Below are 21209 nucleotides of genomic sequence, written 5' to 3' on the forward strand. Positions count from 1 at the left end.
TCGTCTCAAGGACCAAAATAGAGAGGATTGCAGTCTACAAGTTGTATTGAACTGGGAGTTCCCCTTAGCTATGCTGCAAGATATAGACCTTCACATGAGAGAATCTGAGGGCCAAGCTACAAGTGACGAATGACACTTGAATGACAAGTGAACAGACTCAAGTGAACAGACTCACGTGTATTCCTCCCTGTTCACTTGCACTCCACTTGCGCTCCACTTGATCAAGTGGAGCACAAATGAACAGGGAGGAATACACGTGAGTCTGTTCACTTGCCGTTCAAGTGTCATTCATCACTTGTAGCTTGGCTCACAGTCTTTAATCGTCGCAGTGGGTAAGACACTTGACCAGAGACTCAAGGGCTTAATTGACACAGTTTATGAAAGCATGATGCTGCAAAGAAAAGACGAAGGGGTAAACAAGGAATTACAAGGACAGCACAGAAACGAGGCAGATACATTACAAATCAAGCCACTAAAACCCAAGCCACTTTATGAAATTGGCAGTGCAAAAAAGGCTTCTTGGCTGACAACAGCAGTAAAATATTTTCCAAGGAGATACTGTCAGACACAGCTTGACTGCATGGGCAAACTTATGCAAGATGGGACTTTTATTTTGTTTGGAATTACACAGGCTTCTAAGAGGGTCAACAAAGCATAGCTCTTTCACATATCCAAATTATGCAAGGTAACTTGGAATGGTTATACCAGCATAAGCAAGTATGCCCCTTGCAAAAATGTGTATATCCTTTCTGAATATTTTGTACCAATGCCTGTGTAACCAAGGCATTGCAATATACAAAACGTCTTTCTTGAATGGGCAAAGTGTCCCAACTGTCCTCGGGAAGACATCAGAGGGGGCAAATAGGGTGAAGACTGTAAAACCATCTCTGTTAGAAGAGAGTTTGTCTGAAGAGAAAGTTGTGATGGGTCCTTCTAAGAGAAAAAGAGCGCTGCACAATGAAGAGCCTGCAGGGGTGGACATGTGTTAAAATGTCCTTTTCGCTCAGCAACAAGTCTTCACAACTCATTCGGTGGTCTTCTTTGTGGAACGCTTGGTCACTTGGAAGTGCTCGCATCTCGGGAGCTTCATTGTGAGCCCGTAACGAGGCGTCAGGTCCACTTTGACCCCGTCCTGGACCGTGAACTGGAGTTCTTGTAGCAAACTAGTCAAGAACAGGAAGACTTGCCATCGGGCAATCATCTCCCCAACGCATCTCCTCTTCCCCAAACCAAATATCAACACCTTCTCGGCCTCATCTTTGTTGATTTCTTTCCCGCTGGCAGTAAGGAAACGCTCTGGTATGAAGACGAAAGGATCCTTCCAAACAGACCTGGAAAACAAGCACCTTTTTAAAGCCTTGCTTCTTCAAATACTTTTGTTCCAAAGCCTGATTATCCTAATTTATGTATCATTGCATTCATTTTGCAAGCGATCCCAAATGATCGAGGATGAAAACACAACAAACAAATCCTCACAACTTCTGTAACTTGTTTAACAGGAAATCTCTTTATTTATTTGATTCTCAATAGAGACTAAAAGTGCCTTACAACATTTCCCCCATTTTATCATCACAAAGATCCTGGGAGGTAGGTGAGGATTAGAATGTGTGACTGGCCCAAGGTCACCCAGAAAGCTTCCACGGCAGAACACAAACCTGGTTCTACCAGATCCTCTCTAGCCACTACACCACAGTGGCCCCTGATTTCTAGCCCATAATTCCAAATTAAATTTGAAAAAGCCATACTTTCTGATAGATGCTGAGATTTTGGCATTTGTAATCTGCTTTGTGTATCTGCAAGAATATACACAAAGTGGTGGTGGTAGAAGGTGCCATCGAGTCATTGCTGGCTCATGGCGACCAGAGCAGTGATTTTCAAGGCAAGAGACTATAGCAGAGGTGGTTTGCCATTGCCTGCCTCTGCAACCCTCATCTTTGTTGGAGGTCTCCCATCCAATTACTAGCCAAGGCCGATCCTGCTTAGCTTCTCAGATCTAATGAGATCAGGTTTGCCTGGGCTATCCAGAATAAAGTCGAATAAATAAAATTGGAAAGGATGCTCCACACTTAAGGGCAGGGCTCTTTTTCAGCAGGAACGCAGTAGAACAGAGTTCCGGCACCTCTTGAAAATACTCAGCAATAGTGCATGAAAATAATACTATTTCAAAGAATCCTGTGTATTTCTTCCCTATTTCCCTCTTGAGAGTTCCGCCACCTCTTTCCCCAGAAAAAAAAATCCCTGCTTAAGGGTACTATCAATTAGGCAGATGTAGCACATTTTCTGTAAAAAGTTTTCAACATACTCACTTATCATGGTTTACTTGCCACTGGTTGACAAAGACGCAAGTATCCTTTGGGATATAGAAGCCATTCAAGGTGGTATCTCTGGTTGTGCTGGAAAGAGGGGTTTTTAATAATTAAAGAGCCAAACTTAATCAAAATCACTTGTTTTAAATGCCTGTACAAATGGTTCGGTGGATTGTGGATTAATAGTGTTAATGTTGGACTGGGATGCGGGAGGCCAAGTTTTGAACCCCCGGATGAAATGGAGGAAGGAGATCCAAGTATGTCACCCTGAGCTCTGGGGAGGGATGACAGAATATAAATACACTGATCAAAATAGGTAGCCCAAATAGTTTCACAAAGGGATCCTAATTTTTTACAGTCTGTTTTTCTGACAGAGAAGGAGGCACATGGGGAAAGAGAAAGTGTGTGTATCTACAGAAACAGCCATTTATCTATTTATTGTTTGTATAGTTCTTTTATACTCTTTCTACCCAATGGGAATCCAAAGCAGCTTACTTCTTTCTCCTTCCCTTCATTTTATCGTCACAACAACCCTGTGAGGTAGGCTAAGCTGAGAGAGTGTGGCTGCCCATGGCAGAGTGGGGATTTGAACCTAGGTCTCCCAGATCCTAGTCTGACACTATAACCACCACAGCACACTGACGACCTCGAAGATACAAAAGTAAGAGTTGGTGTACTGTCGTACAAACAGAACCTTAAACCGATAGCTGCGTCCCAGGAACATCTCACCCCCTCATGAAAATATGGAAAATATAACACCCACAAAGGGACTGTGGGAGTGGGAAATGAGGAAGAAAGAGACAATAGCAGAGCTACTGTAATGGCTGTAGGATACGTAGCAAAGGGAAGGTGGCCTCTCCTTCTGATTCCGAGACAACACTAGCTTGGCTTTAGAGAGTTCTTCAGAACATTCTCTGTTGAATTTCAAACCAGAATTATATAAGATTCAAGAAAGACATAACCTTGGAGACAAGCCAGAGATGCAAAATTTGCTCAGTGGCCACTTTTCAATGCACGAGACTTACCAGTGGGGGATTGTGAAAGGTATGAAGGACGAGTGTCTGAACGTTTCTTGGATAAAGGCTTCCGTATATGGCAGCAGGGGCCGATCCGAGAGCCTTGGCTTCCTCTCGCTACCAATGGTTTCATCTGCGGGTCAGACGAGAGAGAAAGAAATTGGAATCACCAGCTTCCAAGAAAGAGATGTAAATGCCTGCCAAAATCTGAATTTACCTATTTCTCGTTGAATTTTCTTCTGCATTTCAGGATAAATGACAAGGTACGTGAGACACCAGGACAAGGCGGTGGTTACGGTGTCAAAACCTGTAGAAATATCGAAAGGGCAGTTTTAGGGAGAGAAACAGATGCTGTCAGAAAGGCTTGTAACATATTTTCTGCACAGTCCTTTGAAGTTATCTTGTTCACAATCACACCTTTCGTGTATCTGGCTCAGAACGGTCTTCTACGGCAGGTCCTCCAAGTTAGCCCCGCTACACTTGCTACCTAAGATTCTCAAACTGGAGATGTCAGAACTTGAATGTTCTGTGAAAAAAATTCCAGGATATATCTTGAAAAGCATCATAGCATAGAAAGGGGTTCCCAACGTAGTGCCCGTGGGCACCACGGCGTCCACCAGTACCTTTCCTAGCACATGCCAAGTATTTCTAGAAAGAGAGTGTAGCCAAGTGGGCCTCTGGGCCAGAAAGGCTTTTGATTGACCACTGGAGATATTTTTGCTTCGCAGGTTAAAATAACATTGTTTTGGCAGAAGTCTCTGCTACAGTGCTGGCTTTATTCTCTCTTCCACTCCTCTTTCACAGTGTATTTTTAAAAATTACACTTGTCTGTACTTAGGCCGTCTCTCTATCTGTGTATGTCCGCCGCCCATGGTTGCTGTTCTGTAATTGGCTCTGCCTCTAACATTAGCCATTTTATGGTTGCATCCACCTGTCTGTGTCAGAATTCATAAAGTACCCCAAGGCTGTAAAGACCCCTTGCAAACATCTTAAGAGGCCTAGTTGGCAAGTGAAAACATGCATGTTTTTTCCCCGCTATTATGAATTCCACACACGTTGGATAATGCACTTTCAATGCACTTTATCAATCATTTGAGGTGGATTTTTTGTTCCGCACACAACCAATCTGTTCCAAACGATCTATAAAGAGGATTGGAAGCGCATTATCCAATGTGTGCGGAATCACTCACTGTCTGTCAGGCTCCAAACTGCTCTTGGATTTCCCAGCCCTGATTTTGGAAACGTCCATACCAGCACCGAAAATATCGTTAACGAGGTTCACTATTTTTCCAGTGGGGAGTTGAGTCTTCATATTTTTTTCTTCCTTTTCTTGGCTTAATTCGATGAGCGAATCAGTGATGTCGCGGATGTTGTCCTGAAAAAGCAGAGACAGTTCAAGCGATCCATCACCTTAAGGAGGGTCCATATGAAGGCTGAACATCATGCGTATAGCAAACAGAGCGGAGGAGAAAGCTCACCACGCAATGAAGTGACTGTGCAGTCACTCCACTTGGTGGTGATATCTGAACGCATCCTCAGGTGAGAGAGAGGTTCGTTCTAAATAGTCTGTGGTGGGTACAGATTTACAATACGTGACAGTGGCTACTGAGTCCAAGCACAAAAGCAAGTCAAAATGACATCATTAACTGTAGGATTTGAGTCCAGTGGCACCTTAAAGATGACAAGATTTTCAGAGTGGAAGCTTTCGAGAGTCAGAGCTCCTTTCTTCAGACACAAGTGAGCGGTCTGGCTCTTGAAAGCTTACACTCTGAAAATCTGGTTGGTCTCTAAGTTGCCATTGGACTCAAATCCTGCTGTTCTACTGCAGACCGACACAGCTACTTGCCTAAGATCATTAACCTGTGCAACTCACTGCAACAAAGTGAAGCAATGGCTGCTGCCTTAGATGTCTTTAAAAATGAGTTAGACATTAGATCCATCAATGGATAATAGCCATAACGGCAAAATAGAGTGTCCATGTTGAAAGGCAGAATGACATTTGCTGGGGGGCGGGGGGATGCAGAAATAAAGGAGGCCTGTTTGTGGGTCTTCAGAGATGCCTGATTGGCCACTGTAAGACATAGGATGTTGGACTAGGTGGACTTTGGGTCTTATACCACAAAGCTCTCTTTCGCTCTTGTTTTCGTACAAATGCTTCCTGCTCCTTGAAGGCATGCCTGGACAATCCCCCAGTTCCTTACCTTACTGAAACTCTCAAAGTGGTCTTTGACCATGTTTTTCAAGAAAGTGCTGAATCTGTGATTGAATTCCTTGAACTTCTTCAAGCTCTTCCCTGGGAGAAGTTGAAGCAGAGGGATGAAATCGGCAAGGTTCCCAGAGGCAGCGACTTCCACAAACTGTTCGCTTTCGTTCACGATGCTGAGCAGCTCCTGGTCATCGTGGCCGTAGCGCTTGCCGAAGCACATGGCGGAAACCACGTTGGCCACAGAGACCACGAGGTATCGAAAGGGATCGAGTCTCCGCTGCTCTTGCATCACCTGCTGCAGCTTCATGACCAGGTATTCCGCCTCTTTGGAGACATGCTCTTCTAAGAGGGTGGAGGACACAGAGTCTGGGCTGAGGGAGAACGCAAAACTCTTCAAGGCATTCTGGACCAGTTTCCTGCGGGCCAGCCACATCTCCCCAGAATCCGTGCTGAAACTCAGGCTCTGGCCATCTACAACGTGCCGCATGCTGTACAGGTCCGGGCGCCCCATAAAGTCTCCTCCTTGCCTCACCAACGCTTGCTTGGTGGTTTCAAGCCCACTTAGCACCAACACGGGTCTCATGCCAATGTGGACCTTCATCACATCCCCATATTTCTTGCTCATCTCTGTCAAGCTCAGGTGGGGGTTCTTCCCCACTTCTAGCATGCTGCCAATGATCGGATAGCCCACTGGCCCTGGGAGTGGCTTTAGCCCCTGGGGTATCCGCTTCCAGGAGGATTTGATGGTAACAAAGATCAGAAGGAAAACAACACTGGCGATGAGGAATTCTGTGGCTGAGAGAAGGCCCAGGCTTCCAAAGAATAACATTGTGACCGTCAGGATGTAAGCCCAAGAATCCTACTAAAATTAAACACAAAAAAAGTTCCAGGAAATATGTTTATCAAGCTTCCATGTCAATACTGGTGCATGAGCAATTCCTATATAATAGTAATGCACATAGACCTACCTTCTACTGAGTCGGATCCATAATCTGATAACGTCAGTCTCTGACCGGCAGCTGCAGAGTCTCAAGCAGAGGTCTTCCAAATCACCTGGGTCCTTTTAAATGCAAATTCTGGGGAATCAACCTGGGACCTTCTGCATGCCAAGAGGATACTCTGTCACTAAGCCACCGCCCCTCCCCTTCCCAATTAATTGAATCTAAAGGTAGACTCATGGGAGAACTCTATGTAGATATGATATTGTTGTATAATACAGCAATGCACCAGGGTTCTGCTACAAGGGTGGCATTGGTGGGGGGGTCACTTCTTCCCCCCATTCCCTTTTTAGAATAAAAATTGCCTCCAAGCTGTGGTTAGCCCCAGTGCACGTAAACACATGAAACTGCCTTCTACTTAGTATAGACCCTTGGTCTTGTCAAAGTTAGTATTGTCTACTTTGACCAACAACAGCTTTCCAGGGGCTCAGACAGAAATATTTCATAGCATCTATTGCTTGTTCCATTTAGCTGTATATACTGGGCATTGAACCTGTGGCTTTCCACATGCCCTACCACAGAGACATGTAGCAGAGAAAAGAACTGATCAGTAAACTATCTAAGAGACAAACCAGAGGGGAACTTTCAGTGTTGGTCAATAGCAGTATTCTGTACGGCAACGAGCGTGTGGTTCACACTTTGTCAATCATGATAACGAAACCAGACAAAATAATAAAATGATACATCACAGCTCATCCTGAGTCTGACCCCAAGCCAATAAATACCTCTGTTTTGCAGATGAAGGAAGAAGCGCAAACTAGACAATGGGACTGCCGCAGCCTGCAATGAATCTGGAACTTTGTCTTCTGCTGGGGGAAGAGATATGCCTTCTCAACAGGCTCAAGAGGTCATATTATACTCTGCAGCCAGAGGAGTGATCCGCCCCCTCTTCCATGGCCAAGTCCAGGCTAATAATCCAGTAAGAACTGGAAGCAGTCCAACAACAACACAAGAATTGCTGGAACTTTGGTGAAATTAGCCCCAAGCAGGATTATTGCTCATCAACTACCTTCCAGGGGTTCCCCCCCAATGTTGCATCATTCCTAGAACTAAATGGGATGGACAAGATTTTAAACACGCCATCCCCTCTCTTCTTGCCTGCGTGGTAGTGGTCAGCATGTTGGACTAAGGCCCGGGAGACCCGAGTTCAAATCCCCATTCCCATGAAACGCATTGACTGATCTTAGGCCAATTTCTATCTCTCTCCCCCCCTTTCCTGCCACCACCCCCAACCTAATCCACTTCACAGGTTTGTTGTAAGGATTAAACGGAACAGAAAAGGCCCAGCTATGTTTCCACACTCCACAGAGGAAGGGCAAGGTGAACAGGCAAGTCAGAGCGATCGGTTGCCTGATTCCTAAATGCTCAGTTTTGAGCACTTGTGCTTACGTTTGTTTCTTTGTTTCATTTATACCTCCCTTTTCTTCTTTGTAGAGACTGAAAGAGGCGTACAACGTTCTTCCCGTCTCCACTGTGTCTTCACACAACCACCATCCTGTGAGGTAGGTTAGGCTGAGAGTGCGTGAGGTCACCTAGCGAGTCTCCACGGCAGAGCAGAGATTCAAACCTAGATTTCCCAGAACTCAGTCCAGCACTCTAACCACTATACCACGCACATGCATTCACACACCTCAGAACAAGCTAAAGAGAGAATTTCTCAACTCTTGTCCCGCCGAAAGTCTTAACATTTTATACTCAACAACATTTTAAAACATTGATTTTCTGAAGCCTATTGGGTTTTTGATTGTTCAGAAGATGGAGTCCAGAAGATCTGATCTGAAACACTGCTGGCGACTGAGTGCACAGGTCAGCCTCAGGTTAAAGATTGTCCAGGTTTGCGTGAGAAACCGTTTGGCTGAATTTCCCAATGGCCGCTGGAGCCAAACAGGAGGGAAGGGAAGAGACAGAGATCGTGCAATGAGAAGAACGTTTAGAACAGCTGAAGGAGGGCTTCTAAGAAGAAAGGGGCTATGGCTCAGTGGGAGAGACCCTGCTTTGTGTTTACAAGGTTGCAGGTTTAATTCTTGGCATCCCCACCTCTAAAAAGAGGACCTTCAGTGAAAGATGTTGGAAAGTTTTTTCTGTTCCCTGGCTTTCCAGCTGGAATGGAGAAAACTGAGGTGTTGAACTAGTTTTTGTTTATATGGGAGCTTCATAACTGAAATGAAAAAGAGTCCAGTAGCACCTTTAAGACTAATGAACTTTATTGTAGCATAAGCTTTTGAGAATCACAGTTCTATGGTTGTTGGGGGTTTTCCGGGCTGTGAGCTTCAATCACAGTTCTCTTTGTCAGATGCAGGAGAACTGTGATTCTCAAAAGCTTATGCTACAATAAAGTTCATTAGTCTTAAAGGTGCTACTGGACTCTTTTTGATTTTGCTACTACAGACTAACATGGCTAACTCTTCTGCATCTATAACTGAAATGGTCTTGTATAAGGAAGCTTCATACGTGCCAGAATATGGGAGTCTTGTGTAAGGAAGGAACCTTGTATTAGGAAGATTTCATAGGTGCAAGAATTTGGGAACTATTGAAAAGGGAGTAATCCAAAAAGGTTGTGAAGGTGTTCTATTTTATTTTATTTCTTACATGATTTTTTTAAAAACATGTAAGCAAACAAGCCAGAGGAAGGTCTCTATGCTGAGGACTGTAGTCTGAGAGCCAAGCTACAAGTGACGCCTGACACAGGTTGACACTTGTCAGCTTCCCTCAAGTTTTGATGGGAAATGTAGGTGACCTGGTTTTACAGCTTGGCTCTCCATTACAGCTGCAAGACCAGGATGCCTACATTTCCCATCAAAACTTGAGGGAAGCTGACAAGTGTCCAACCTGTGTCAGGCGTCACTTGTAGCTTGGCTCTGAAATTTCTCCAGTAGGAGAACCAGCAAAGGTGAGGACAGGAACCAGGGGTTGGTTCTGCTTAGCTTTTCTGCTGATGAAAAAGGGAGGAAGGTTTCGTCTAATCCCACCCCCCTCCAGGCTATGCTTGGGGGATCAGAGATCTGCATGGACAAATGGGTTTTGGAATGTAGTACATGCAAGACCGATAGGAAAAGCTGACCGGATCCAACTCAGGGAGAGGAAAGATTAAGGGGCGAATGAGTGTCACTTACTTTTGTCATGCAACTGAAATTCCACACAAATGGATATCAGAATTACTTTCCTCATCTCACCGTTAACTTTTGTTTTATCGCTGGCGAGAACGTTGACACTTCTGAGATAGCCAAATCAAGCAGAAATAACTTTTAATGTCTGTCTTTGCCCCAAGCACAGGTTAACCATTGCCCAGGTTCGCGTGCAAAGCAGAAGCTGGCCCAGTGTCCTCCAGAGCAAACAGAGAGGTGAGACGAGGGTGAGAGGCCAGGGGAGTCCATTCATCTGGAGAGCAAGTTTAAGGAACAGCAGCATCTTAAAGACCAACTTGATTTCTAGGGTATGAGCTTTCGAGAGTCAAAACTCCCTTGATCAAAGCCAGAACGATGCCAAGGGATGACCTGTTAGTTACAAGATAGGCCCAAACAGAACAACAACAAAACACCACTGGTCATCACATACAGTTCCCAGATCAAACCAGTTCATCATTAATGACCTGCAACCTATGCTGGACATGGATAATCCTCTCTCACAGGTGTTAGGAGGCAAAACTTTTCTTGCCCCCAACCTTCAACTCCTTACTCACAACAATGCATTTCCCAACATCGCCATGAACTCTCGGACAAGATCCTGCAACAAACCAGGGCCATTTCCACACGGCTTACCTTCCCTTGGAACGACCCAGAACATTGTGCAAAAACCGCGGAAGATCGTGTTTTCTCGCACGAGATTTGGGCGATGTTGCGCAAATCTCGTGCGAGAAAACGCGATCTTCCATGGGTTTTGCACAATGTTCCGGATCATTCCAAGGGAAGGTAAGCTGTGTGGAAACGGCCCAGGTTAACTCTGCCCCCATATTCACTCCGGTAAATAATCAATGGAAAATTCTTTTAGTCCATATGAGTTTCCACCAGCTTCAAAGGAATTTCAATGAGCTTCAATAAACATTTTCAATATGATACCCAGTTGTTGTTGTTCCGTTTATTTGCAAATTGCTGGACTTGCCAAGCAAGGTTCAATTTTTCAAAGTGTCATCTTCCTGCCCCTTAATTCTCTTGGGTAACAGCAGATTCCAAAATTGGGCAAATGTTTATTGAAGCTCACTGAAATTCCTTTGAAGCTGATGGAAGCTCATATGGACTAAAAGAATTTTCCATTGATTATTTACCGGACTGAATGACAAATTATATGGAGAAGAGTTTGTATGGAATTAAGTGAATATGGTCGATACTGTGTATATAATATTCATTGATATGCTGATGCATTGTAATGATTGTATTTAATCATATAGAGCACTTAATATTTTGAATATATTGGATTCACTTTTGTATGAGAGAGAGCTTTTTGTTCTTTATTCTAATTGGGTTGCTCTCCCTTTAAGAAGCCTCTTTGCTTAGCAGTTCCAACAACCAGGGCTCATTTCAAGGGGGAACATGCAGGAATGCAGTTCCAGTAGTTCCCCAAAGAGGTCATATATCAGGTGGCCCCGCCCACCTGACTCTTGGCCATTTTGGGCCCATTTCAGCCTGGATTGGGACTGAAACGGTCTGGATCGGGCCTCTGACGGGTGGTGGATCACTCTCCCACTCAGCAGCGGCCCAATCCTGACCATTTTGGGCACCTTTTTGGCCATTTAGGTGATGGGTGATGTCAGGGGATGTGGCATATGCAAATCAGTTATGCTAATGACACACTTCCGGTGATGGCAAGGGGCGTGGCATATGCTAATGAGTTATGCTAATGAGTTCCTCCAGCTACGAAATGACCTCTGCCAACAACACAATCACTGGACCTAACAACACCAGCTGTACCATCTCAGGCTTATTCACTTGTTCATCTTCCAGCTCTCTATATTGGACGAACAGGTAAGTTCCTTTGCAACAGGAAAAATGGACATAAATCTGATATCAAAAATCACAACATTCCAAAACCAGGGGAAGAACATTTTAATCTTCCAGGATGTTCCATCGCTGACCAAAGAGTAGCAGTTCTCAAGCAGAGAAAATCCCAAGGAAAATTACAGTTCCTGAAATTGGGTATATTTGCAAATTTGGAACAGTGGATCCCCCAGGGTTGAATCAGGAGGTCAAAGGATTTTCCTTGCATTACAGATGTGAATTTTCTTCACTTAGCGCCCATGCTCTATCAAGCTAATCACAGCATGTATTATAGCTAGCTTCCTGACACTCTAATTGGTAATACCCCTCCCACTCTCTGTCTGGATTATAAAGTAGTAGTAGAGAGCATCCCCAAATCATGTCTGGAGGGATTTTCCTGGCAAGAGACTAACAAGAGGTGGTTTGCTATTGCCTGCCTCTGTGACCCTGGTCTTCACGGGAGGTCTCCAATCCAATTACTAACCAAAGCTGACCCTGCTTAGCTTCCGAGATCTGATGAGATCAGGCTCTCCTAGGCTTTCTTGGTCAGGGCAGGTTATATAGATTCCTAACTTTTTTCCATTCCTTGTATCTGATGAAGGGAGCTTTGACTTTCGAAAGCTCATATCCTAGAAATCTAGTTGGTCTTTAAGGTACTATTGGACTCAATTTTTCCTCTTCTACTGCAGACCAGCACAGGTACGAAACTACGTTCGTTTGGAGAATTGCCACTTTCTGCAATGTGGTTTGTGGAGATGCAATTTGACAAGGGAGCCTGTATACCCCGATGAACTCAGGAAAAAGAGGGTGGCTTGGGAGAAGGCTGTTGGGTTATTAGCAGCTTGAGCTTCATCTCCACAGCCATCACAATGGAGCAGAACCCAATGAGAACACACAAATGTCAGAATTAGGGTTGCCAACTCTGGTTTGTGAAATTCCTGGAGATTGGGGCACTCCCTGCGGAGGGACTTCTTTCTTCTACACTCTATGGTATACCATAGTCTGTCCCTCGAAGGTGCTATTTTCCCCAGAGGAATTCATCTCCATAGTCTGCAAATCACTTGTAATTCTGGAAGATCTCCAGACCTCACATGGAGGTGCCCAGCAATGCTGACCCACCAGGCCTGGAACTGAATCACACACTCTGCTGCAGTCCTTAATTTGCAAAACAAAGGACACAGAATTTTCACCATAGAAAATCTGAAATCTGGAGCTATGCAGCTGCCCCGATAGAATCATGGATGATACTGGCTTTATGTTTGTACTGGAAGTGCTATGTGTTATTCCAGTCTTGAGTCATGCTGTGGCCTTAAGCTAAAGGTAAGTCCCCTGTGCAAGCACCAAGTCATTACTGACCCATGGGGGGACATCGCATCACAACGTTTTCTTGGCAGACTTTTTACAGGGTGGTTTGCCATTGCCTTCCCCAGTCATCTACACTTTACCCCCAGGAAACTGGCTACTCATTTTACCGACCTCGGAAGAATGGGAGGCTGAGTCAACCTTGAGCCAGTTACCTGAATCCGCCTTCCGCCAGGATCAAACTCAGGTCATGAGCAGAGCTTGGACTGCAGTACTGCAGCTTACCACTCTGGCCTTATGTCAGAAAAAAGACCCTACCAGCCAGTAAAAATGAAACTCTACTTGCCCAACGGAGCACAACTTCAGTAACGGACTGTGTAATTCAGTGAAGGAATTGCGTAGTGTTTGTGATTCCGTTTGAATTGTAGATTCTACCACAATTTTACAAACTTCTAAGAGGGTGGGGAAAAGCAAACATTAGCTTTGATTTCATCATGAATTTATTTCTTCCATGTATATAGCATGTTTTCAACTTCTTTAAACAAATTGATAAGGCCGTTCAAAATCATTATTTACAAAATACAAATTTATTCTAGACTACCAAATACATTAATTTGTCCTTAAAATCCAAAGTGGATGTGAACAGAGACAGCAAGGGCATCAAAGAACTGGTATTCCAACACCAGGCCAAATTAGAGTGACATTAAAATGAGTTAGCTTTTCATTAAAATGGTATTATATTTTCAAGAGATCCAACTACTAAGAAAGCGTAGAATGGCGCTGTTAAGCAAAGTTCAATAGTACTGGTTGCATTTAGAATACAGTTGTAAACTAGCCCTAATCCTAAACATGTGGTAGACATGTCAAAACATCCTTTTTGCTCAGCAAGAAGTCCTCACAGTTCACTCGGCAGTCCTCTTTGGAGAACGCTTGGTCACTTGGAAGTGCTCACATCTCGGGAGCTTCATTACGAGCCCGTAACGAGGCGTCATGTCCACTTTGACCCCATCCTGGACCGTGAACTGGAGTTCTTGTAGCAAAATGGTCAAGAAAAGGAAGACCTCCCATCGGGCAATCGTCTCCCCAATGCATCTCCTCTTCCCCAAACCAAAAACCAGCACCTTCTCTGTCTCGTCTTTGTTGATTTCTTTCCCACCAGCAGTAAGGAAACGCTCTGGTTTGAAGACAAAAGGATCCTTCCAAAGATCCCTGGAAAACAAGCACATTTTTAAAGCCCTGCTTCTTTGAAGACATTTGTTTCAAAGCCTGGCAAATTTTTGACTATATTTGGTGGTGGAATGTACTGTCAAATCAAAGCCTACTTATGGCCACCCCTGGTAGGGTTTTCATGGCAAGAGACTAACAGAGGTGGTTTGCCATCGCCTGCCTCTGCAACCCTGGTCTTCATTGGAGGTCTCCCATCCAATTAATAACCAACGCTGACCCTGCTTAGCTTCCAAGATCTGACGAGATCAGGCTCATCTGGGCTATCCAGAACAAAGAAGAATGAATAAAATTTGAAAAGATGCTCCACAGTTAAGGGTACTTTAGTTTAGAGAGGTGTAGTTCAGGGAATACTGTGAACATCACTCCCAGAACATTTTCTGTAAAAAGATTTTGACATACTCACTTATCATGGTTTACTTGCCACTGGTTGACAAAGACGCAAGTATCCTTTGGGATATAGTAGCCGTTCAAGGCAGTGTCTCTGGTTGTGCTGGAAACAGAAAACGAAATTTGCTTGTTTTAAATGACAGTGGTTAAGTGGATTGTGAGTTAATAGTATTAATGTTGGACTAGGATGCTGTTTTGATGAAACAGAAGAAGGGAAATCCAGGCAGGATATAAATACACTGACGAAAATAAATAGTCCAAATGGTTACAGGATGGGATCCTAATTTTTTAGAGTCTGTGTTTCTGAAGGAGAAGGAGCTACATTTGTCCAATGGAGGGAATGGGAAAGTGCATGTATCTGCTGAAACAACAGTTTGTCTATTTATTATTTGTTAATTCTTTTTATACTCTTTCGACCCAGTGGAGATCCAAAGCAGTTAACATATTTTTCCTCCCCTCCATTATATCCTCACAACAACCTTGTGAGATAGGCTAAGCTGAGAGAGTGTGACTGTCCATGGCAGAGTGGGGATTCGAACCTAGATCTCCCAGATCCTAGACTGACACTCTTACCACTACATCACACCGGCAACCTCAAAGATACAAAAATAGAGTTGGTGCACAAACTCTCTTTCTCTCTCTGCTGAGTAGCAGTTCAGGTATAGCACTGGAATGTTCTTTGTTTGCATATGTGTAAATAAAATTAATATTACAAAAATACCATAAATCTCCAGGATTCTTACAAACAGAACCTTAAACTGATAGCTGCGTCCCAAGAACATCTCACCCCTCACGAAAATATGGAAAATATAACACCCACAAAGGGACTGTGGGAGTGGGAAATGAGGAAGAAAGAGATGAGGGATAGGGAAATGTAGGGGCTGTGAATATATATAAAACCTTCAGCACCATGTTCCAGAGATACAAGAAAGACATAACTTTGGAGACATGCCTGAGATGCAAAATTTGCTCAGTGGCCACTTTCAAATATGTGAGATTTACCAGTGGGGGATAGTGAAAGGTATGAAGGAGGAGTGTCTGAACGTTTCTTGGATAAAGGCTTCCGTATAAGGCAGCAGGGGCCGATCCGAGAGCCTCGGCTTCCTCTCGCTGCCAATGGTTTCATCTGTGGGTCAGACGAGAGAGAAAGAAATTGGAATCACCAGCTTCCAAGAAAGAGATGTAAATGCTTGCCAAAATCTGGATGTACCTATTTCTTGTTGAATCTTTTTCTGCATTTCGGGATAAACGACAAGGTACGTGAGACACCTGGACAAGGCGGTGGTTACTGTGTCAAAACCTGTAGAAACACCGAAAGGGCAGTTTTAGGGAGAGGAAGAGGTGCTGTCAGAAAGCCTTGTAACATATTTTCTGCACAGTCCTTCAAAGTTATCTTGTACACAATCACACCTTTCGTGTATCTGGCTCAGAACTCTCTTCTACGGCAGGTCCTCCAAGTTTTCCCCCTACACTTGCTACCTAAGATTCTCAAAATAGAGATGTCAGGACGCAGGACTCGAATTTTGTCTGAAAATATTCAAGGATATATCTGAAAAAGCATCACAGCAGAGAGAGCCAAGCTACAAGTGATGCCTGACACGAGTTGGACACTTGTCAGCTTCCCTCAAGTTTTGATGAGAAATGTAGGCATCCTGGTCTTGCAGCTTGGCTGTCCATTTAATTATTTAATTTATTTATTTATTAGATTAGATTTTTAGTCCATCCTCCTCACTAAGCAGGCTCAGGGCAGAGTACAACATTTAAATTTACATAAATAACAGTTAAAAACAGATAAAACATTATATAAATAACATTAAAACAACTTTATATAATACAGCTTCTCTTCAGATGGCAATGATAAAATACTGCTTTTCAAGCCCTGACTCATATGTAGGGTGGTGGACAGATCTTTAGTGTAGCCAGTGGGGGCCCAACCTAGCCTCCACCATATGCCTGGCGGAAAGATAACAAATCCCACTGGGCCCTGGTTTCCTCAGACAGAGAGTTCCACCAGGTTGGTGCCAGGACCAAAGAGGTCCTGGCTCTGGTCGAGGCCAGGCAGGCCTCCCTTGGGCCAGGGACCTCCAACAGTTGTTTATTTGCTGAACGGAGCATCCTCTGGGGTACATATGGGGAGAGGCGGTCCTGCAGATATGCTGAGCTTTATAGGTCAACTTTATACCACACAGGGCTTTATAGGTCAACATCAAAACCTTGTACCGGACCCGGTACTCAAGTGGTAACCAGTGCAGCTGGTGTAGTATAGGTGTTATATGTTCCCTAATCGGGACCCTTGCAATTACTTGTGCAGCTGCATTTTGGACCAGCTGTAGCCTCCAGATCAGGCCCAGGGGAAGCCCTGCATAATGGAAGTTTACTGAGTGGCAGTCTATGGGAGGGAGAACATGCGGTCGGGAGGGGAGTGCAGGTGTTGGGCTCTCGTCGGGCCTCCCTCTTCCCCTCTGCTGGGTGTGTGTGTGGGGGGGGGGGTTCTCCAAACCTTACCAGCACCGAAAATATCATTAACGAGATTCACTATTTTTCTAGTGGGCAGCTGAATCTTCATATTTTTCTCCTCTTCTTGGCTGAATTTGATGAGCGAGTCAGTGATGTCGCGGATGTTGTCCTGAAAAGGCAGAGCCAGTTCAAATTATTCATTCACTTGGGGACAGTCCATATGAAGGTAATACATGTGGAAGAAAGGGGGCAAAGCTCATCATGCAGTGGAGTGACCATGTACCCACCCACTAGGCTCTGATATTTGGAGGCATCCTCAGGTCGGGGAGAGAATCATTCTATATGGCCTGTAGTTGAAGATTTATACTACATCACAGTGGCTACAGAGCCCAAGCACAAAAGCCAGTAAGAATTACATCATTAACTATAGGATTTGAGTCCAGTGGCACCTGAGACACAAGTGGGAGCTCTGGACCGCGAAAGCTTACACTCTGAAAAACTTGCTGGTCTCTTAGGTATCACTGGACTTAAATCCTCTGGTTCTTCAGCAGACCAATACAGCTACCTGCCTAAAATTATTATTAACCCATGTGACAGGATGAAGTGTTGGCTGCTACCTTAGCTGTCTTAGATCCGTCGACAGATTTTAGCTAAAACAGGCAAAATAGAACTTCCATGTTGAAAAGCAGCAGGCCATTTTCTGAGGAGGAGGGCATAGAAACAAAGGAGGCCTCCTGAGATGCCTGATTGGCTACTGTAAGAAATAGGGTGCTGGGCTAGGTGGACCTTGGTCTGAAACCACAGGGATCTCTTTCACTCCTGTTTTCTTACAAAAGCTTCCTGCGCCTTGAAGGCATGAGTCAATGATTCCCCCTGGTTTCTTACCTTACTGAAATTCTCATAGTGATCCTTGATGAAGTTTTCCAGGAAAGTGTCGAACCGTTGACTGAATTCTTTGAACTTCTTTAAGCTCTTTTTTTGGAGAAGTTGAAGCACAGGGATGAAATCAAACGGGTTCCCAGAGGAGGCGAATTCCACAAAGTCTTCGTTTTCGTTCATGATGCTGAGCAGCTCCTGGTCATCGTGGCTGTAGCGCTTGCCAAAGCACATGGCGGAAACCACGTTGGCCACAGAGACCACAAGGTACTGAAAGGGGTCAAGTCTCCGCTGCTCCTGCATCACTTGCTGCAGTTTCATGACTAGGTATTCTGCCTCTTTGGAGACGTGCTCTTCTAAGAGGGTGGAGGATGCAGAGTCTGGGCTGGGGGAGGACGCAAAACTCTTCAAGGCATTCTGGGCCAGTTTCCTGCGGGCCAGCCACACCTCCCCAGAATCTGTGCTGAAAGTCATGCTCTGGCCATCTGAAATATCCCGCATGCTGTACAGGTCCGGGCGCCCCATGAAGTCTCCTCCTTGCCTCACCATTGCCTGCTTGAGGGTTTCAAGCCCACTTAGCACCAACACGGGTCTCGAGCCGATATGGACCTTCATCACATCCCCGTATTTCTTGCTCATCTCTGTCAAGCTCAAGTGGGGGTTCTTCCCTATTTCCAGCATGCTGCCAATCAATGGGTACCCCACTGGCCCTGGGAGTTGCTTTAGCCCCTGGGGTATCCGCTTCCAGGAGGAGTTGATGGCAACAAAGATCAGAAGAAAAACAACACTGGCAATGAGGAATTCTGTGGCCGAGGGAAGGGTCAGGTTTCCAAAGAACAACATTGTGACTTTCAGGATTTGGACCCAAGAATCCAACTAAAATTAGACAGACATAGAGAAAAAGGTTCCTGGAAATAGGTTTAGCAAGCATCCACATCAATACTGGCACATGAGCAACACCCATTTGCATGGGTATCAAACAGAGAGTTAATATTTAATTCCGATAAAGCTGAGGCACATTCTTAGTCTAGCAAGTTTAATCTCTGACTGGCACCTGCTCTCCAGGGCTTCAGGCAGAGGTCTTCCACATAAACTACCATCTGATGCTTTAGCTGGAGATGCTGAGGATTGAACCTGGGACCTTCTGCATGCCAAGGAGATGCTCTACCATTAAGCCATCAACTGTCCCCAATGAGCTGGATCTAAAGTTCTCATGGGAGAACTCTTTTGGATACAACCCAGTTTAGAAAGGATAGTGTTCTACGTATACTACAGCCATGCACCAGAATTCTGCCCCACGGGTGGCATTGGTGGGTTAACTTCTCCCCCACCCACCCATTTCCTTTTTAGAATAAAAATTGCCTCCAAGCTGCACACAAAACTGTCTTCTGCATAGTATAGACCCCTGGTCTTGTCAACACTAGCATTGTCTGCTCTGCGTTCCAGGGAGAAGTATTTTGTATCCTCCATTGCATGTTCCTTTTAGCTGCATGTACTGGGAATTCAACCTGCAGCTTTCTGCATGTCAAGCGCATGCCCTACCACAGAGACATGTAGCAGAGAAAAGAAATTATCAGTAAACTATCTAAGAGCCAAACCAGAGAGGAACTTCCAGTGTTGGTCAATAGCAGTATTCTGTACGGCACCTAGCATGTGGTTGGCACTTTGTCAATCATGACTAGGAAACCAGACAAAATAATAAAATGACACATGATAGCTTATCCTAACCCCAAGTCAATAAATACCTCTGTGTCGCAGACGAAAGAAGAATCACAAACTAGAGACTGGAAATGCCGCAACCTGCATGTCTTTCCCTCTCTGCAATGAATCTGGAACTTTGTTTTTTGCTGGAGGAAGAGATATCCCTTCTCGACAGACTCAAAAGGTCATATAATATGCAGCAACCAGGGGAGTGATCCACCTCCTGTGGCCAAAGGTACCTTACCACAACCAAGGCCAGGCTGATAATCAGGTAAGAACTGGAAGGGGTCCAACAACAGCACAGGAATTGCTGGAGCTGGGGTGAAATAAGTCCCGAGCAGGATTGTGGCTCATCAAGGACCTTCCAGGTCATCCCTCCCCCCCCACCCCCAGAATGTCACTTCATGCCTGGAACAAAATGGGACGGACAGCATTTTGTTTTATTTTTATTTATTTTTTAAAAGCAAGATTTTATTTTAAAAGAAAAGCTATAACAATAGGAAGTGCATAGGGACTTCTACAAGCAGTACTTTTGAATTTAATTTAAGCTAATAGAAAGATATATTCGGAAGATATAACAGCACAGCTAAATTATATGATAGCTCTCATCCCCTCTCCTTAGTTGCTTATATCCAGATTTTAGCGTCAATAATTTTTAATAATTCATTTCTCCTGTGTTTTATCTTTGTAGCATAACTACCTTAATTTATCTTAGCTTTAACCTAAATATTCAAATAAATCTTTCCATTTTTTCCAAAATTCCACTATTGGTCTGTTGTGCACATAGGAGGTTAATTTAGCCATTGATGCATATTTGTACAACTTGTCTATCCAGTCTGGCATGTCAGGGTACATATCAGTTTTCCATTTTGCTGCATATAATACTCTTGCAGCTGTCACCATGTACCGGAAAAGATCTCCGTGTTATTTTGTAACATTGTTCGGTAAAATGTTTGGTAGCATATTTTTTAAATGTAGCGCAGACCTGAGCTTAAGAATCTTCTGTCTCTCTTCAAGTATCTTTATCCAATATCTTCGTGCTTTCTTACGTGGGGATGGACAGCATTTTAAACACACGGTTGTAAGGATAAAACAGAACAGGAGAGATCCAGCAATGCTTCCAAGCTCCACAGAGGAAGGGAAAGATGAAAACGCAGGGCAGAGCGATGGGGTCAAGATGATGGCAGCATTTTGCCATGGCCATATCTGGCGGGGGGGGGGGTAGGGTGGGCGTGGAGAAAAGCTGGAGGTTGTACTGTTATGTTTATCTGTTGCATCTGTGGTTCTCAACTCTCCCAGGTTGTGGGTGGAAACAGAGACGAATTTCACGTGAAGAGTGCTTGATTGATCCCGCAAGCGTTGCTGGAAGTGGAAGTCTAACCCTGTCCCTCTCCAAGCATCTGTAGGAAAACTGAGTGAAGTGGATTGTCTTGCAAAGAACTTCTCCTTGACTGGAGATATTCTCTCTTTCAAAAACCCAATTGACTGTTTTCCTTCAGGAACTCAGGGGGTGGGGGTTGTAGCAGGACCCTGCTAGGATGGGAGGGAGTGGGTTTCTTTCTCTCTCTTTCTCTCTCTCTCACTCGCAAAACACCTCGGCTTTTTTCCTGCCTCTTGTTACATTGTTCCCAACCTCCCCTCACACCCCCATCCTTAACTCCTGAAGGACTTTTGAAAGAGAGAAAAAGAGAGAGAACGTGTGTGTGAGAGAAAGTCTCTCCAGTTGTGATTCTCCCCTGCTGAGCTGCGAAAGACAGAGTGTG

At 44.5% G+C, this 21209-nt stretch overlaps 2 protein-coding genes across 5 annotated transcripts; both read right to left on the minus strand.

The window, feature by feature from the left end:
• Positions 1 to 353: 353 nt before the first annotated feature.
• LOC129345559 (cytochrome P450 1A5-like) lies at positions 354 to 7360 on the minus strand. 4 transcript variants are annotated; one of them, XM_055002770.1, is made up of 8 exons: positions 7252 to 7355; positions 6497 to 6588; positions 5524 to 6387; positions 4574 to 4697; positions 3540 to 3629; positions 3332 to 3455; positions 2307 to 2393; positions 354 to 1331 (listed from the first exon to the last, which is right to left on the minus strand). In XM_055002770.1, the coding sequence occupies exons 3-8, from the start codon at positions 6355 to 6357 to the stop codon at positions 1025 to 1027; spliced, it is 1566 nt and encodes a 521-aa protein (XP_054858745.1). In that variant the 5' UTR covers positions 6358 to 6387; positions 6497 to 6588; positions 7252 to 7355; the 3' UTR covers positions 354 to 1024. The 4 variants fall into 4 exon arrangements, with proteins under 4 accessions (XP_054858745.1, XP_054858743.1, XP_054858742.1 ...); XM_055002768.1 differs by having other exon boundaries at positions 5524 to 6390; XM_055002767.1 differs by lacking the exon at positions 6497 to 6588 and having other exon boundaries at positions 5524 to 6390; positions 7252 to 7360.
• A 5920-nt stretch (positions 7361 to 13280) lies between these two features.
• Positions 13281 to 19593, minus strand: LOC129345442 (cytochrome P450 1A5-like). The gene is made up of 7 exons (XM_055002606.1): positions 19491 to 19593; positions 17755 to 18621; positions 16918 to 17038; positions 15623 to 15712; positions 15415 to 15538; positions 14429 to 14515; positions 13281 to 14007 (listed from the first exon to the last, which is right to left on the minus strand). The coding sequence occupies exons 2-7, from the start codon at positions 18586 to 18588 to the stop codon at positions 13701 to 13703; spliced, it is 1563 nt and encodes a 520-aa protein (XP_054858581.1). The 5' UTR covers positions 18589 to 18621; positions 19491 to 19593; the 3' UTR covers positions 13281 to 13700.
• Positions 19594 to 21209: the final 1616 nt, after the last annotated feature.

This window comes from Eublepharis macularius, chromosome 18 (assembly GCF_028583425.1).
Source record: "Eublepharis macularius isolate TG4126 chromosome 18, MPM_Emac_v1.0, whole genome shotgun sequence".
In the NCBI taxonomy this organism is placed as follows: Eukaryota; Metazoa; Chordata; class Lepidosauria; order Squamata; family Eublepharidae; genus Eublepharis; species Eublepharis macularius.

Coding starts and splice junctions, on each gene's coding strand:
- LOC129345559 (XM_055002767.1), bottom strand. CDS start 6,357: ATGTTATTCTTTGGAAGCCTGGGCCTTCTCTCAGCCACAGAATTCCTC. Junction 4,698..5,523: donor ACTTTGAGAGTTTCAGTAAG/GTAAGGAACTGG, acceptor CTGCTTTTTCAG/GACAACATCCGCGACATCAC. Junction 3,630..4,573: donor TAACGATATTTTCGGTGCTG/GTATGGACGTTT, acceptor ATATTTCTACAG/GTTTTGACACCGTAACCACC.
- LOC129345442 (XM_055002606.1), bottom strand. CDS start 18,588: ATGTTGTTCTTTGGAAACCTGACCCTTCCCTCGGCCACAGAATTCCTC. Junction 15,713..16,917: donor TAATGATATTTTCGGTGCTG/GTAAGGTTTGGA, acceptor GTGTTTCTACAG/GTTTTGACACAGTAACCACC. Junction 15,539..15,622: donor AAAGATTCAACAAGAAATAG/GTACATCCAGAT, acceptor TCTGACCCACAG/ATGAAACCATTGGCAGCGAG.